The sequence below is a fragment of the Micropterus dolomieu genome, linkage group LG21 (genome assembly GCF_021292245.1).
Source record: "Micropterus dolomieu isolate WLL.071019.BEF.003 ecotype Adirondacks linkage group LG21, ASM2129224v1, whole genome shotgun sequence".
Lineage (NCBI taxonomy): Eukaryota > Metazoa > Chordata > Actinopteri > Centrarchiformes > Centrarchidae > Micropterus > Micropterus dolomieu.
In genome coordinates, this window is record NC_060170.1 from 23338376 (window position 1) to 23353971 (window position 15596).

At 40.1% G+C, this 15596-nt stretch overlaps 1 protein-coding gene across 2 annotated transcripts; it reads right to left on the bottom strand.

Moving 5' to 3' along the window:
• Positions 1 to 227: 227 nt before the first annotated feature.
• On the bottom strand, positions 228 to 15075 carry trpv4 (transient receptor potential cation channel, subfamily V, member 4). Of its 2 annotated transcripts, XM_046035901.1 has the most exons (17): positions 14579 to 15075; positions 13343 to 13424; positions 10802 to 11250; positions 10038 to 10213; positions 8282 to 8434; positions 7294 to 7434; positions 5689 to 5987; positions 5401 to 5580; positions 5024 to 5182; positions 4401 to 4493; positions 4191 to 4264; positions 3665 to 3830; positions 3520 to 3586; positions 2625 to 2929; positions 2006 to 2133; positions 1798 to 1919; positions 228 to 1672 (listed from the first exon to the last, which is right to left on the bottom strand). In XM_046035901.1, the coding sequence occupies exons 2-17, from the start codon at positions 13349 to 13351 to the stop codon at positions 1575 to 1577; spliced, it is 2619 nt and encodes an 872-aa protein (XP_045891857.1). In that variant the 5' UTR covers positions 13352 to 13424; positions 14579 to 15075; the 3' UTR covers positions 228 to 1574. The 2 variants fall into 2 exon arrangements, with proteins under 2 accessions (XP_045891857.1, XP_045891858.1); XM_046035902.1 differs by lacking the exons at positions 13343 to 13424; positions 14579 to 15075 and adding an exon at positions 10585 to 10699 and having other exon boundaries at positions 10802 to 10930.
• Between the last annotated feature and the right edge of the window lie 521 nt (positions 15076 to 15596).

Sequence of the window (15596 nt, forward strand, 5' to 3'; positions counted from 1 at the left end):
AATGATTTCTTTTTTTTTGATGGGTAACGTTTTCAGCACTTCCCCAAATGTGTTTTTAACATTTTACCTTTCCTTACAAATTCAAACAGGACATTTGTGTCTATTCAGAGAGCTTCCATGATTAAATAATGCAATGATTTCTGGCTGATGGCTTATTAGTAGGAAATATTCTAGGATAACGTAATTCAGTCAATCACCCAGGCACTGAATTGCAAGACTTACTAACATGGTTTATGAAATAATTGTTTATTGTTCTGCAGTAATGTACAAACAATACAGAAATGCATAGACATGTTTCTTTATAAAAGCAATGTAAAACATAGAGAATAACCTGTGACCTTCAACGGAAATGAATCAGTGAAAATGAATTGTATGGTCTATCTGCTCTTAATCAAACCCTGTCATATAGTACAATAACACAAATACATGCATACATACAGAAGTTGCCCATAAGCATGATGCTATATAGGGCAAGGAGCCAATTGCAATGAAAATACAGCAGCAAAACAGGGAGAAGCACATAATGGCAAGACCTGAGAGTTGATTATGCAAATACCCCAGCTGCAAAGGAACAATAACTCTGGAAATTCAAAGACAAACCATAACACGGGAGGCTATTGTCTTGCATTTGCATATTTGCTTGACAACTATAACCTGCTCATCATGCCCATCTTATTCAGAACAATGTCTTTGTGTTCATATAATAATGCACACATCAGAAATTGGCATAGCGCATTGTTTCAGTTCAAATAAAAGCTGTGCTGCCTGAGCTGGCAGTCCCAGCCAGAGACTTCCATAGTTTAAAAACTATTTGATTAATACAGTATAGAAAATGGGAAATGGGTAAAATATACTTTATAAAATACACACATTTAGTTTCTATACACTGAACTTCCATAGCCTGAACAATTAAAATTAGCATATACAATATAAACTTTATGATACATCATAAAGGGATCTCTTAAATATAAAGCAATCAAATAAAAACTGATTCTATTATGTCTTATATTCTATAAGTCTATGAATATTTATTGCAAATATCTCCCATTGTGATTACATCTGATTTCATTTCCAACAAAGCCTTTGTTTACACTGCTAATGCAGTAATTATGGTTCTGCTAGCTATTAGAGAACCGATGATTCTGTAACACTATGAGATTGGAAATGCTGAATATTTTGACTCTCTTAAATCCCTGAGTGAGCAGCCACTGATGACTGAAATGCAGAGGTACAGGACATTTGTATAATAAGTCTTCTATTCTTATGTGACAAGCAAGAAAACAAATGAACAAATTACAGCTACTATGTCATTCATTTTTTTCCAGGGTTAGTGTTTTTAACTCTATTTGGTGTTTTTCAGATCAGGGATTCTTTAAGACATTGTACATCCAGTGTCTATGTGTGCTCAGTCCTCTCTCCTATTACACTGACAGTCTTATTGTAATACTGACTATACTTTCTCTGAACAAAAGGCACATGAGATCTGTGCAAATTAGTACACTTATTAGCTAAATTGTCCCATGCAGAGTGATCTCACTGATGCTGATTATTCTCTGCTGTCTCTTGATAAGACATCAATTGGGCGTCAGCGGCTCCATTTCTATCGCCAGATCACTAGGACGTGAACCCTTACTTAACTCCACCGCCCGCGGGACAACTGTGGACCAGCGGTCTGGAGGGGGATAAAAAGAAGAAGGATTTTCTTTTATCTGTATGAATAAGTTAGAGTGTGGTTCTTATGAATAGATACTTATTTGTGTATGCATTTATTCATGAGAGTGCAGTAAAAACTCTCACCTCTCCTCAAGCCTCGGACACTCTGCTGCAACCCATTGGCTTGGCAGGTCTCATTCTTGCCGGGATCCTCATTGATTATCGCCATGTTCTGATTCCAGTGGCACCAGTTCACCTCATCCACTCTGATATCACAAGACACCGTTGGGATTGACGGTTTTCTTCAAAGTGAAACTGCTAAGTGACTACGACTATAACTCGTGTAAAATACCTGAAGCACCAGCGTCGGTCAGGTGTGCCATCACAGTTCCTCCCCACAGTCACCATCTCCCCGGCTCGAAAAGACTTGCGAAGGCAGACTGGGAAAGAACGCTCGATGTCCAAGATGGTTGTTGCCCACTGTTATTATACATTATGTAAACACATTTAATTAGAATACTGAAACCACCATATATTTCCTCAGCATTGATTTAATCTCTGAAAATAAAAACAACTTCCAACAACTTCTGGATGGATTGCCATGAAATTTGGTAAAGATATCCATGTTGCCTAAAAGATGAATCCAGATAACTTTGGTGATCCCCTAACTTTTTTTCTACTGCTACCTAAGGAAAATATATTTCAATTAAATGGATTGTGCCCTTAAGGATGAATCACCCAAGTTTTTGTTTAACTCCATCATTCGGTCAAAACTTTAATTTGTCTGATACTTTGTTTCATCGCCCGATGTCAGCTGGGATTGGCTCCAGCCCTCAAAACTATCTGCATGACTTGATACCACACGAGGTAATGAGACATACTTTTGAGACTTTTTCATAATTTGGGAAACCAATCCTTTAGAGCATTGGAACATATTTTGCTAACACTGCCCACAGTTACTTCAACATCACCTGAAGCTTCCAGATCTTCTTGCTCTCCTTCGACACCTGTCCCACTGTCTGCCCCATCAAAGCGATCAACATGTTCAGCAGCAGCACAAAGGTGAGGATGATGTAGGTAACCAACAGGATAAGGAACACTTCAGGATACTGTGCACTTTGGATCATTCCCAGATCTCCCATCCCAATGGTCAGCTCAAAGAGGTCAAGTAGGAAAGTACTGAAGGTGTTTTGGTCCCGGCACTTGGGGTAAGTGGGGCAGCCTCCAATACACTCTGTGCCCGGTGGAGGACACACTGTCAGCAGTGACACCAGGGCTGTGGGGTGGAAACCAAGAAGGTTGGGTTATGAGTCTGTGAACACTTAAAGGTAATAAATAGTTTGACATTTTGGAAAATATGCTTATTCACTTTCTTGCAGAAAGTTAGATGAAGAGAATATGAAGCTACAGCTAGGAGATGGTTAGTTTAGCATAAAGACTGGAAGCAGGGGGAAATTGTCAGACACACAAACCCCTGTGAAACCACAACTTAACAATTTTACACTGTAGTTTTTGTACTGATCAAACATAAATAACATGTCAAGTAGTAGTAAACTTGAAAGGTATTAGTAGGCAACTTTGTTTTACCTTTAGACAAAACCAAGATAGGAGCCGGGGAAAACACACAGTTAGCTTTAAGTTAACAGTTAGCTTAGCATAAAAAATGGAAATTGCTTTATGCTAAGCTAAGCTTACTATCTCCTGGCTGTAGCTTTATATTTACAGTAATTGACAGATATGATAGATCTCCTTATATATAACTGTTGGCAAAAGAGCGAATGAGTATATTTCCCAAAATGTCAAACTGTCCCAATAAGTAGGCTAACGCTGCGATATTACTGTTAAGCTAGTTAACCACAAGCCTACCTGATGCATATCCAATCATGAAGAGCACATACACCAGAAGAAATCTGAAAAGGTCTTTGAAAAGAATCTGAGAACCAAACATAAAAGCGTGTTAAACACAAGGATGGTGAAGTTTAAGGTCAAATCATTTCCCCCATCATCTAACCTTCTGTATCATGATGCTGTATGTGCCAGTGAGCTTCAGGCCTCTGGTGAAGTAAAGAGTGTTCATCCAGCCCAGGACAAGTGCAAACACCATCACAGAAACATAGGCCTGAATGCCAGACAGGTAGAGAGCAGCGGTGACTATAACCAGCACAGAGTAGATGAAGCTAGAGAGAAAAGAGAAAAGGTTTGTCAAGGAACTAGTTCCAGTGCTAAATGAAGTGATACATGAAGGTAGGAAGATGTGATTGCCGGCATTTAGCATTTTTAACAGAATGTAGACATCACAGCCATGTTGCTAATGATTTAAATCCACACGGTTCAGAGAATTGCTTGACATTCTCTGCTCTTTGTTTGTATCATGAGTCTAATTAAAGATGTAAACTATAAAAACATGCCAGTGAGGAGGTTGAGGAATTAATTAGATGACTCAATTAAGAGGATGCTAAATTTGCCTCGGGCAAAAGTCAGCAAGAGCTTCGGCAGAGGTAAAGAGGGGGGAGCAAGGACGGAGGATGGAGACTTACTACAGCAGTTGAAAGGATCCATCAAAAAATAAAGACTTCACCCCGGGGCACTTTTTCAAGAAGAGGTCCTTAATCTGCAAAGAGTAGAAGAAACATTTCCGTGATCACAACAGCATTACAGGATACATGTCTGACTTTGATGCAAGAGCCTGGGAGCAGTGAGCAACCAATGATCAAACCATAAAGAGGCTCCAGAGTGTATTGACTCACATTGGTGAGGAAGAAGAAGATTCCTGATGCCAAGGTGACAATCTCTCCCGCCATTCGCAGGTAGTCAGCGGATGTTGTGTAGGGGTACGGAGGCTGCAAAGAAGGAAGACGAGACTTATCGATGACGTTAATTTCATTTAGATTTAACTCAATCTGATCGTTTTAGCACTAAAACATAATATATACACAAAAATACACCATATCGAGATCTGTTGGGAGTTAAGGATTAATTTGATAATTTGGGAAATACACCTATTTACTGCCTTGCCAAGAGATAGATGAGAAGATCTATCTAATACCTGTTCATAAACAATAAAGCTAGAAATGTATAGTAAGTGTACAAATTGGGAATACAAATTTGCTGTTTTGGTACACGATGCATTCACATTTCACATACATTGTGCAAACAGTAATGTACAGCACATGTGGCCTACATACAAAACCCAGAACATAGCAAAACACAAAGTTAAATACTTGCTATGGTAAAAATATGTTCATGTGGTGTACTGAAAATTCTGTGCTACATGGACGCACTCAACAATTTTTCATCATCATGAATCATTGATCAGTTCCCATTTACTCTGCCAATGCTGTGTCTACATTTTCAGTAGTTTCACACCCACCATTCCCTGTGATGGTTGGTAATAAGCCACTAGGGTGAAGATGATCATGGCGACGAGGTAGGAAACCACACTGATGTAAAATGTGACAGCAGCAAACTTCTGCCATTTGGCCCTCAACAGCTCATTGATGGGCTCCACTGCCAGCATCTCATGGCGGTTCTGACAACAGGACCAGAAACATGACACTGATAAATATAATGTAATAAAAAATAAAATAAAATCAAGACATGCACAGACTCAGGATTTTGATGCACCCATACACGTTTTCATGTTTTGTTCCTTTTAATACTCAATTACTGATGTGTGCAATACTAGAGTATTTCATTTCCGCTGTATTTTTTTTTTAATAGTTGGAATGACAACATTTTCTTATTCACCTCATTGCGACTGTTGTAGACAAGGATTTCCAGCACAGACGGTTCCTCGCCACATGTATCCAGTGAAGACAGATCATAGAGGGAGGAGTACACCGGCCCATAAGCCCAGTCCTTAAACTTCCGGGACAGATGACGAACTTCCTCATCTTTGATCTCCCGTCGAATAATGTGCTGAAAAACCTGGAGGAATATGGAGAAGCTGTGACTTTAACTTTATGGCCTGTAGAAATGTGATGATGAGAACTTTTATTATGCTGATGCTGGTTGATGATGTATCATTATCCCTACCCCTATCTTGCCCAGCTTGGCGGCCATCATAAGAGGTGACATGCCATCGTTGTTGAGCACTGTCTCCAGGCTGCAGTCTGGGTAGAGCTTGGCACTCTTAATTAGCAGTAGGTCGTACATCTTTGTGAGGAAACGTGTGTTGTCCTTGGTGTTGTCCGCAATGTGCACTAGGGCATGCAGCACCGTGTTGCCACGTGAATCCTGGCGCCGCAGGTCGGCCTGCTTGTGTGGATTCTCAGTCAGGTAGTGCACTATGTCAGGCTGGTTAGTGCATGCAGCCAGAGAGAGAGGCAGCTCACCTGGGCAAACAGAGAAAGAGACAAGCACTCACTTCATAATGAATTCGCAGGAGATTAAAGGAACCGATTTCAGATTAAAAATAAGCAAATCAACAGGAGGGTTAATTAAGAACTGTAGCTGGCGTCTGTATGTTTTCGCAAAGCACACTAAACATGGATCAAAGATTTGACTTAAATCCCTGCTATGAAAACAGCACAATTAGCAGTTGTTTTAGGGAGGGGCGCAATGGGACCAGAGTGCCAAAAGCAGCTGCTGAAAATGAGCCGTTGCCATGGGTGACAGATTACTTTGTCACCTCATATAGAAACGCTCCTCTTCATGGATTTGCACGGGTGCATGCAGAGTGTTAGCGTGAGTCTAAATCCCATTAGCCATCAGCCCTGCCAGGTTCCTGTTCACCTCACTGCAAAGCTCCGCAGCAAATTACTCACACTGTGCCCGGACACGCTGGGATTTGGGAATGACAACCGTGCTAAGTGCAAATAGAAATCATCTCTTCTGTGATGAGTGAGGAATATATAACACACGAATGTAATCAAATATTTTTAAAATTGGGTTGGGTAAAAAATAAAACAGAGTCCATAACAAGCCATTTCTATCTTTCTTTTGGGGTTTTTTGGAGGGTAACATTAAAATCAATTATATCTGCTATAATTGTCATCAGAAGGACACACCATTATATACAACAACTGTGATGTAGGAGGTTAACCGAAGCCAGCAGAGGGCAGTGTTGAGTTTAGTTTACAGGCTCTGATTTATTTATCCTCTCTTGTAGGTCTGTCCCTCCTTCTCAGAGGAGGGTCAGCAGAGGATTTTCCTTCACTGCAAAACACAGACACCTTTTAACTGGACAACCTCTTGAACATACGATATAATGCTTGTCTTTTCATGTGTTTTTGGAGCACCACTAATGGCGGTTTCTCGTACGATACTTCAGAAAACACGTAGGTTTAAGGTGGACTTCACTTCTGGACCACAGCAAAATCCTGTCTGTGGTTGCTCAGCCAAAAACTGCCTCATTCAAAAGTGAAAGGGTGGGGTCTAATATCACTTAAAGTAAAACAGAAACTCAGAGCCAGCATGGAAATCGAAAGAGTGACCAGTGAAGTCATTGAAACCACAGACACGCCACATCATTACCACCGTATGAGGTAGAAAATACAGTAACAGTTTTCCAGAACTCTTCATGTGACTGTCTGCCCACATAGGATACAGTATAATGTTTGCAAAAAATAGAAGTACAAAAGCACACTGAATCACTCGATTGTTTCCAGACTAGATTTATGTGCTGTCAAATGTCATTACCAAAGTAGAAGTAGCCCCCCTCGTCTCTGGGCTGGAAGAAGCGCCCCCTCGCCTGGGCGTGAACATCAGCTCCGTGCTCCACCAGCAGCTTCACATACTGCTTACTGCGTCGCTCTATAGCAATGTGGAGCGCCGTCTGGCCTACAAAATTGAAAAAAAACAAAAAAACATAGCAATACACAAACATTTTAACTATTATAACTATTCAAAACTGCCATTTGTGTGCTGTGTTTAATTAAAAACATCAGCTAAAAGAATGTGTTTTCCAAAAGGTAATTACTAAAATGTTTACGGAGTTAATTATGTTGACAGGCATTCTGTAAGCAAGAAAGCACAGTTACACAAGCGTGTCGACTCTTGCCATTTGTCTACAGGATGTTTTATTTTGAGAAACTGATGCCCAATTACAAGCTTGAGTGTGGAGGTTATAAAAAAACGGACTGAAAAGTCATGAGGAGTTAGGGCTACATTTATGTGCAGGTTGTTTTATGGGGTCAAAAACCATGGAAACAGAGCCCATAAACATTTTTATGTTTAAGTTGACTGTATAAAAGCTTTTTTTCAAACTGACTTCCATACGTGTGAAAAGGCACACAGCACAGGTAAATAAGCAAATCAAATGATCGTGGAGGAAACAATGAAGAGCAGCACCAAGTTGGGTGTTACAAAACCTAGTTTTTGCAAAGGTAAAAAGGCTTCCTTCACTGTATTGTCACAACAGTGTAAAGGATGAAAGTCAAACAAATGGAGGCCTGGATCTTCTCATTTACAGAGGTGTAAATAGTCTACCCATACATACTGTAAATACAGCCATGTTCCCCATATCTGAGCCTCAACCTCCAGCCAGGCGAGCTACGGTAACTCTCAACAAAACGCCACAGTCTTACTGCAAAATTCAAATCAGACCCATATTTCTTTAAACAACTCCTTTAAATTACAAATTAGCTTTATGTAACTGCATGTTCTCAATATTGTGTTATTTCCATACCTCTGTAGTAGACATCCCTGAAGGGCGTATTTATGAACTCTCTGAGGTTTCCGGTCTTCTCTGCTATGTCCACCAGCAGTGGGATGGTGACGTTCTGCCCACCGTAAAGGTTCAACAGGGCTTTAGGCAGACATGTCTTACCCGTGGATGGCTCTAATTTGAGAAAGAATTAATTAAAATGAAGAATGGTGTTAGTATAAGAAGATAAACCTATTTATTGAAATACACCTTCATCATGCTCCAAATCTGCTCTTCAGAATTACTTTTAAACTAAATGTTATTTAACATCTTAAAAGGTGGAGTAAGCTATTCAGGAGAAATCCAACACCATGACAAATATCAGATCAGAGCTGTGGATAAATATCATATTTTTTTCAGTAAACAGAATGAACAGCTAGCACTCCGTAAGGAGATCTTTGCTGAATTTGACAAAAAGAAGTGTGGAATTGCTCGCCCAACCTATAAAAGTGGAGGTTGTTAGAACAGTCAGCGTTTAGGATGGTTTGGTCAAGTTTGCATTATGGCAGATGCTTCAACCACAACACTAGCTAATGGTCACTATTTTATCAGTTTATGAATTAGCATATGTTCTTTTATCCGTTACTTTTATATTTTTATGCATTAACTGTTTGGACTTTCCTGCTTACTTGCTAGGTTAATTCATTTTTACCATGATTTTTACACACTATTAGAACAGCTGACTCAGCTGACTCATTATGGAGTAATTAGTTGAGCTACCATCAAGTGGTAGAAGAACCACAAGTTGGGAATCTACTGTCATTTAAAATGTGACTTCCTGGTGTGGTCCTCTAAATGTACTGGGAAGTGTTTAAGGTTCATAAGGAATCAAAAAGGCCTTTACTATTTAGTTCATCCCAGGTTTTTTTTAGAAGACTGTAAAGCCCTGTTTAACTTTCTGAAGGAGTTAACAGTTTGCTGTGATTTCTATCTGATTCTTGTTATAAACCTTAAAAATCTTCTCAGACACACACAGGAAGCTTTCCTTGCTTGTTCTTCTGGCGTGACAAAAACTGCAACTTCACACCACCTTCCCCCTGTCACATCATCTGAGCCAAAAACAGCAGAGAGAGGGGCAGAGTAATCCCAAAGGTCAAAGATAAAGATGAATTTCCTGAGCCTTCCTTAGTCTGACTTTTCAGTGGTTGGGTTAAGACATATACATTTTATATATATATATATACACACACACACACACACACATACATACATACATACATACATACACACACACACACACACATATACACACACACACACGCACACATACATACATATATATATACACACACACACACACACACACACACACATACACACACTGTATACCAATACACCTACCTCAGGTCATAAGGTCATAGGTCTTATTTATTTTTTCCAGAATCCTTTGCACTATGCTCCATCACACTGTGTACATGTATGCATGTATGTGTATGTGTACCTGTATATCATATCCACCTTCAACATGTACATAATGAGAATAGTTTACTTTTGCATCCTTTGCACTCTGATCACTGCACTATTTGTCAATATGTCTATATTGTTTTGTTCATAGTGTGTATATTAGTGTTGTCTATTCTGTAGTTTGTGTCTGATTTTATTTTATTATTATTTTATTATTGTGTTACGGTATTATTGTATAAGTAAGCACATCGTGAGCAATGTACAATCCTGAGTCAAATTCCTCATATGTGGACACATACCTGGCAATAAAACTGATTCTGATTCTAAAGCTCACCTTTGAACTCCTCATCAGTTAACCTCTTTTCTTGACTTTGCAGATACTCCAACAGGCCCTCGAGGGCCTCCGAGTCTGCACGTGACACACAGTCGAAAAGGAGGGAGCGGTTGAATATTTTCATTACTTTTGGTGGGTCTGAGCTTTGACCATCGTCACAGGATGTCTCAGTTTTACTGAGGAGACACAAAACATGACAAGATGTCACACATTCACTTTAAGATGCTAAATCTGGAATTCAATTTAAAGACATGGTTTATATTTTACACTTAATTGACAGAAAACTAAGAATTGAATGGGTGTTTAATGCACAAAACATCTTTTAAGGAATCACCCACACCCTTGAGTGCTCCAGTAAAGAGACCTCTGTGTTTACTGGACAGGTAGAGCAGCCAGGAACAGGCAGCAGCCTAAATATTACATCAACTGCTGCACGGGAACCAACAACATGCTCTCTGTTAGATCAGTGAATGGGCTCAATGAGGGACTGCCTGGCTCACTGTGTGTGTGTGTGTGTGTGTGTGTGTGTGTACGTGTGTACACATACTTCCTCATGTGGCACACCTCTGTCTACAGAGTGGCAGTTGTAGGTTTTCGTTTTTATGACATTTTTCCAAACCAGCCGTTTTGTCCATGGAAAAAAAATCCAGTCTAGCTCACTACTGTTAAGACAGAAAGAGTAAGATGTCTAGAGGAACACACAGTTATGAAATCCTGAAAACACATCTGAATTTTATTTTAGAGACAGTGCTGCCCCTTCTCACCCTCTTGGGAGCTTCTTCCTGCGTTTCTTCTGGTTGCTAGCGTCCCTGTAGGTACCATAGTCGAAGAGCGAGTCCATGGGTGCTTTCTTGGGGCCTTGAACCACATTTGACTCATATATGGTAGATTCCAACAGGTCCATAGGGGTGGAAATGCCCTTCTTGAAAGCACCCTGGAACTTCATCCGAAAGTTATGTCTGCTATCCACAGGATGACCAGGCTGAACCACCTCCAGGCCTGAATCCTGACTCGTGTCCTGAGTTGACGGGGAGCCATCCTCCTTGTCAAACAGGCCTGAGAGCTCAGATAGGGGGAACGCTGCATCGCTCTCAGGCTGAGCGCCCGCACCATCAGCAGAGTCCACAGAGAGAGCTGCTTTGGCAGGAACCGAGCCAAGGGTGTCGGCCTTCGAAAAGCCCAGGTGGCACCTTCTGAGGAGAGCAGAGCGGCCCTGGAAAAAACACCACGTCAAAATGTTCAGAGTTAGTTGAATGGCCTTTAGTTCGTCAGCAAAAGAAGTCTTAAAGGTGCTCTGTCACATAACCATAACACCAGGGGACTATGATCCCATACAAGCGCTGGAGTAACTGTATTGAACGAAACAACAATTGGATGTGCCAGATTTTTCTTTAATTAAACAAAGATAAAACTGAAGTCACTGTTTTGGTGCGAAGGAAGAACGATTAAAAGTCAGCGCTCAGCTTCAATCTGTAATGTTAAAAAGGACAAACAAAGCCAGAAACCTTGGTTTAGTCATGGACCTGAATTTCAGCAGCCTACTATCGACTGAAGAATATATCAAGGAGGTATGTCTCAGCAGGAGCTGGAAAAACCTGTCCATGCATTTATCTTCAGTCGACTACTGTAACAGTGTCTTTACAGGTATCCTTAAAAAATCGAAAGGAAGCTGCAGCTCGAGTCCTCACTAGGACCAAAAAAGTCGACCAAATCACTCCAGTTCTGAGGTCTTTACACTGGCTTCCTGTCTGCCAAATAATTGATTTCAAATAATACTAAATACTGCCGTTGGTTTATAAAGCACTGAATGGTGTAGGGCCAAAATACATTTCTGATCTTCTGCTACGTTATGAACCATCCAGACCTTTCAGGTCGTCTGGGACAGGTCTGCTTTCGGTCCCCAAAGTCAAAACTAAACATTGAGAAGCAGAGTTCAGTTTTTATGCTCCATATATCTGGAACAAACTCCAAGAAAACTGCAGATCTGCTGAAATTCTCAGTTCATTTAAATGAATTAAATCGAATCTAAGGCTTTTGATTAATATCTTACGCTGCACTGTAACGTTAACTGTCCTGTTTTATCCTTATCCTTTTTATTTTCTATTTAACTCTTTTTTTTAAAAATACTTCCCTTTGTTACTTTTAGATTTCATGTAAAGCACGTTGAATTGCCTTGTTGTTGAAATGTGCTGTACAAATAACCTTGCCTGTGGAGTTTTATTGTAACAACAAACAAAAGTCATGTTTACATTCAGAGTTACTCAGGAAAACACATCAAGTGTATGAACAAATGTGTGAAATGTATTTCCTTCCTCATAAAACATTTGCAAAGAATTTTATATCCAAAATTGTTTACATTCATGTTTGCAAGCTAACAATCTTCTTGGCGCACTGCAGCATATCTATCTTACCTCCTGTTGATGAGTGGAATAGTGGGAAATCATTGGTCAGACTGTATATCACCTCAACCATGTGTGCGTGCATGAAATAAACAAAACGAGGACCCACTCATAGAAAAACAGCTCCATAGCACAACTAAAGGTCAAAAACTCCACAGCGAAACCTTTCATCTGCTCATATTCAATCAGATGATAGTGTGACATAAGTGTGGTGTTCTTTCTTTCCTCAGTAGCTTGTTTTTCTTACATATTCAAGCAGCATTTGGAGGACTTAACTGTCGTTAATGATGGTGGAACTGTTCAATTTTCAGGTCACATTAGGAAGGAGGATGTGCAAACTAGTGAAAGGAGGAAGGAGGATATGCAAATAAGATAATAAGATGCAGCCGGCCGTGATCGCCAACAGGCCCGATTGCATATTGAAGCTTAGGACCCTCAGGAAAGTATGAAAAACTACGATACATTTTTTGTCTGACTTTAGATGAGATTGTTATAAATAAGTGAGTATAAGCCACAGAAATTTGTTTAGCCAAGGTGGTAAACCAATCAGATTCTGATGCATCCTGTCTCCTGATCAATTTAGTTGGATGCCAGCCTTTAAAACACACACATATATATATATATATATATATATATATATATATATATATGATGTGTAAAATAATGCAAATGTATTAATTTTTTGGCTGATAAAAAGGGTGGTCTGTGCTGCAGTCCTCCACTACTGCAGTAATAGCAATGGTGACTTTTTTTGTATGCCAGCCATTATGATAAGAGCATTTGACAAAGTAATAAAACAACTTAACTAATGAGAAATTGTATTAAGGGATTTGCAAGTGGACCCTGGAAATTAGTAAGTAGAAAGTAAATTTTAAAGTGCACATTTGACATTTAATCCCTCTGTACCTCGTTCATCCCTTTTATCACAATGACGTGCCAAATTCCTCTTCAGGGGAAACTGGAAATGATGCTGAAGCATGTGGGCGTCCTATAGAACAACAAAAAAAAAAGAGACGCTGTCATAATTGACTGACACAGAAGTACACAGACAAAAAAAATCTGTAGGTCCTGAGTAACATAAAAAGAACTCTGTCTGTTTGGGGTTAGGATAAAAGGAAAAAGTAGGAAAGGACTGATGCCAACACCAATAACATGGCTGTGAGTCTGGCCTCTCATTGGTCAGAGGGATATATTTTCTCTAGCAGGCAGAATCACACCACCTGTCTGTTTAACACAGGACGCACACAAACACTAAATCAATGCTCTACACATTTACTCATTACATGTGTGTAACTTACATTGCGCAGCTTCTCTGCACACACTTTACTGCTACAGTATGGAAATTTGTACATCATGGCGTCCTCACATGTCCCTCTGCAACTTCCTTTCCAATTGGGTTTTGTCAGTTTGTTTATGACACTGACAACCTATCTAAGCCAGACTGTGCTGCAAAGGAGCAACACAAACAGGGGAGTTGGGGTGCCGGGAGAGGGGGTCATGACTCATAGTCCTGTCTGACACTCGGGATTATCATGCCTTTACACTTCAGCAGGCACTCGATAGTGAAAAGATGGAGGAACAAAGAGAGGCTGCCCCTATCATAACATGACTAAGAGCAAAGAATTACGTTGTTTGGTGGAGGTGTGTGGAGGCAAAGGGGAACCCATTCTGTATTAAACCTGTCAAGAGTGATAGAAGGCATAATAAAATATCAAGACCCAAATCTCACATATTATCCACTTATTGGGTCAGAAGGTTTCTAAATGTGAGTGACTAATGTCTCCTCAGAGGTGTGGCACCCTCCTGCTCTGTCACTGCTGATGTGACTTTATTCAGAGCAAGAGAGGCTGGGGGAGCCAAACAAGACTGCTGGGATGGAAAAAAAGATCTTATCCGTTTGTTTTGTAATTCCAAGTTGTAAAACGATGTACTTTTAACTGGGCATTAATGGAAAAAACACATAAAAATCCAAATTAAAAATAGTAACAACTAATGACATTTTACACACACTGTAAACTTTCTCTCAACCAGTAGATAATTATTAAACTAGGCTAATAAGGTCAGTTAAATATTTTCCCATCACACAGATTTGTTAAATCTAATCACTTTGTGATTAAAAAAAGGATCAGCGTTGTTTCTTACCTTAATCTAGTCTGTTGATTTTATTTTGTCTTAAAAAAGAAACCACTGCGCAGCTTTTTTCCATAGTTTGAAAGCTCCCAAACTTTTTTCTCCCGAGTGTTGCTCCTGTGTGTTCCTCTACTGTCTCTTCGGGTTTACTGTGACACAACGTGCTTAAACTGAATTACAGTATCCCTCTGATTCATGTGTGCTGCCGTCGAGGTAACGCCAGAACAACGAATGCTTTCACGCAGATTTTGGGTGGGACAAAGTGGCCGCTTACTACTTGCAGCAACTTGCCTGATGCAGCCAACGCGGATGTGTGAGATGCAGTACCATCGATGACCGCAAGGTGCTGGCTTCAGAAACATCTCAGGTTACAGCACAGACCTGTTCAACAAGGTGTGGACTTCTCTCAAGCCTGTGGATGTAAATACAAAAACAGGTTTGTACAGTTTGTATGTCATCACAAACAGCATGATGTTTCTCTTCCTCTCATGAGTGTGTTGGTACTGTAATTTTAAGTGAAGGGATAGGCCTGTGGCGTGTGGAGTTTGATCATGGATTTTTGGCCGGAACTTGCTAAAGGGGGTCTAATAAGATTCACAAAAAGGAAGGAGGGTGTTGTCAAGTAACCTATAGCGGGACTTGCTGTCAGCGTGAGAAAACCCCCTCAGGTGAGGTGGGAAGGTCATGCTTGAGGACAAAGCTTTTCCAGCGTTTCGCCTGGTGCTTTACATTAAATTGATTATTTTTCAGAATTGTTCTGATCTAAGTGATCTAAATGATTGACGTTTATGATATTGCATATTCCAAGCTTCGATGGTGACAAGAATAGCACGCATGCTGGTATCTTTATTAAAGTGAACTGGTGATGAATCACCCTAATGCATCAATTAAATAGCCTATCAATAATAGCCTAATTTTAGGCATGATCCATGATGATTAAGATACAGAATTTTAAATCCGTGGCTAAAATAGCACATTGTCAATATTTACAGACCTACCCCTGGCTCCCCTCCCCTGATTGACAGGTCAC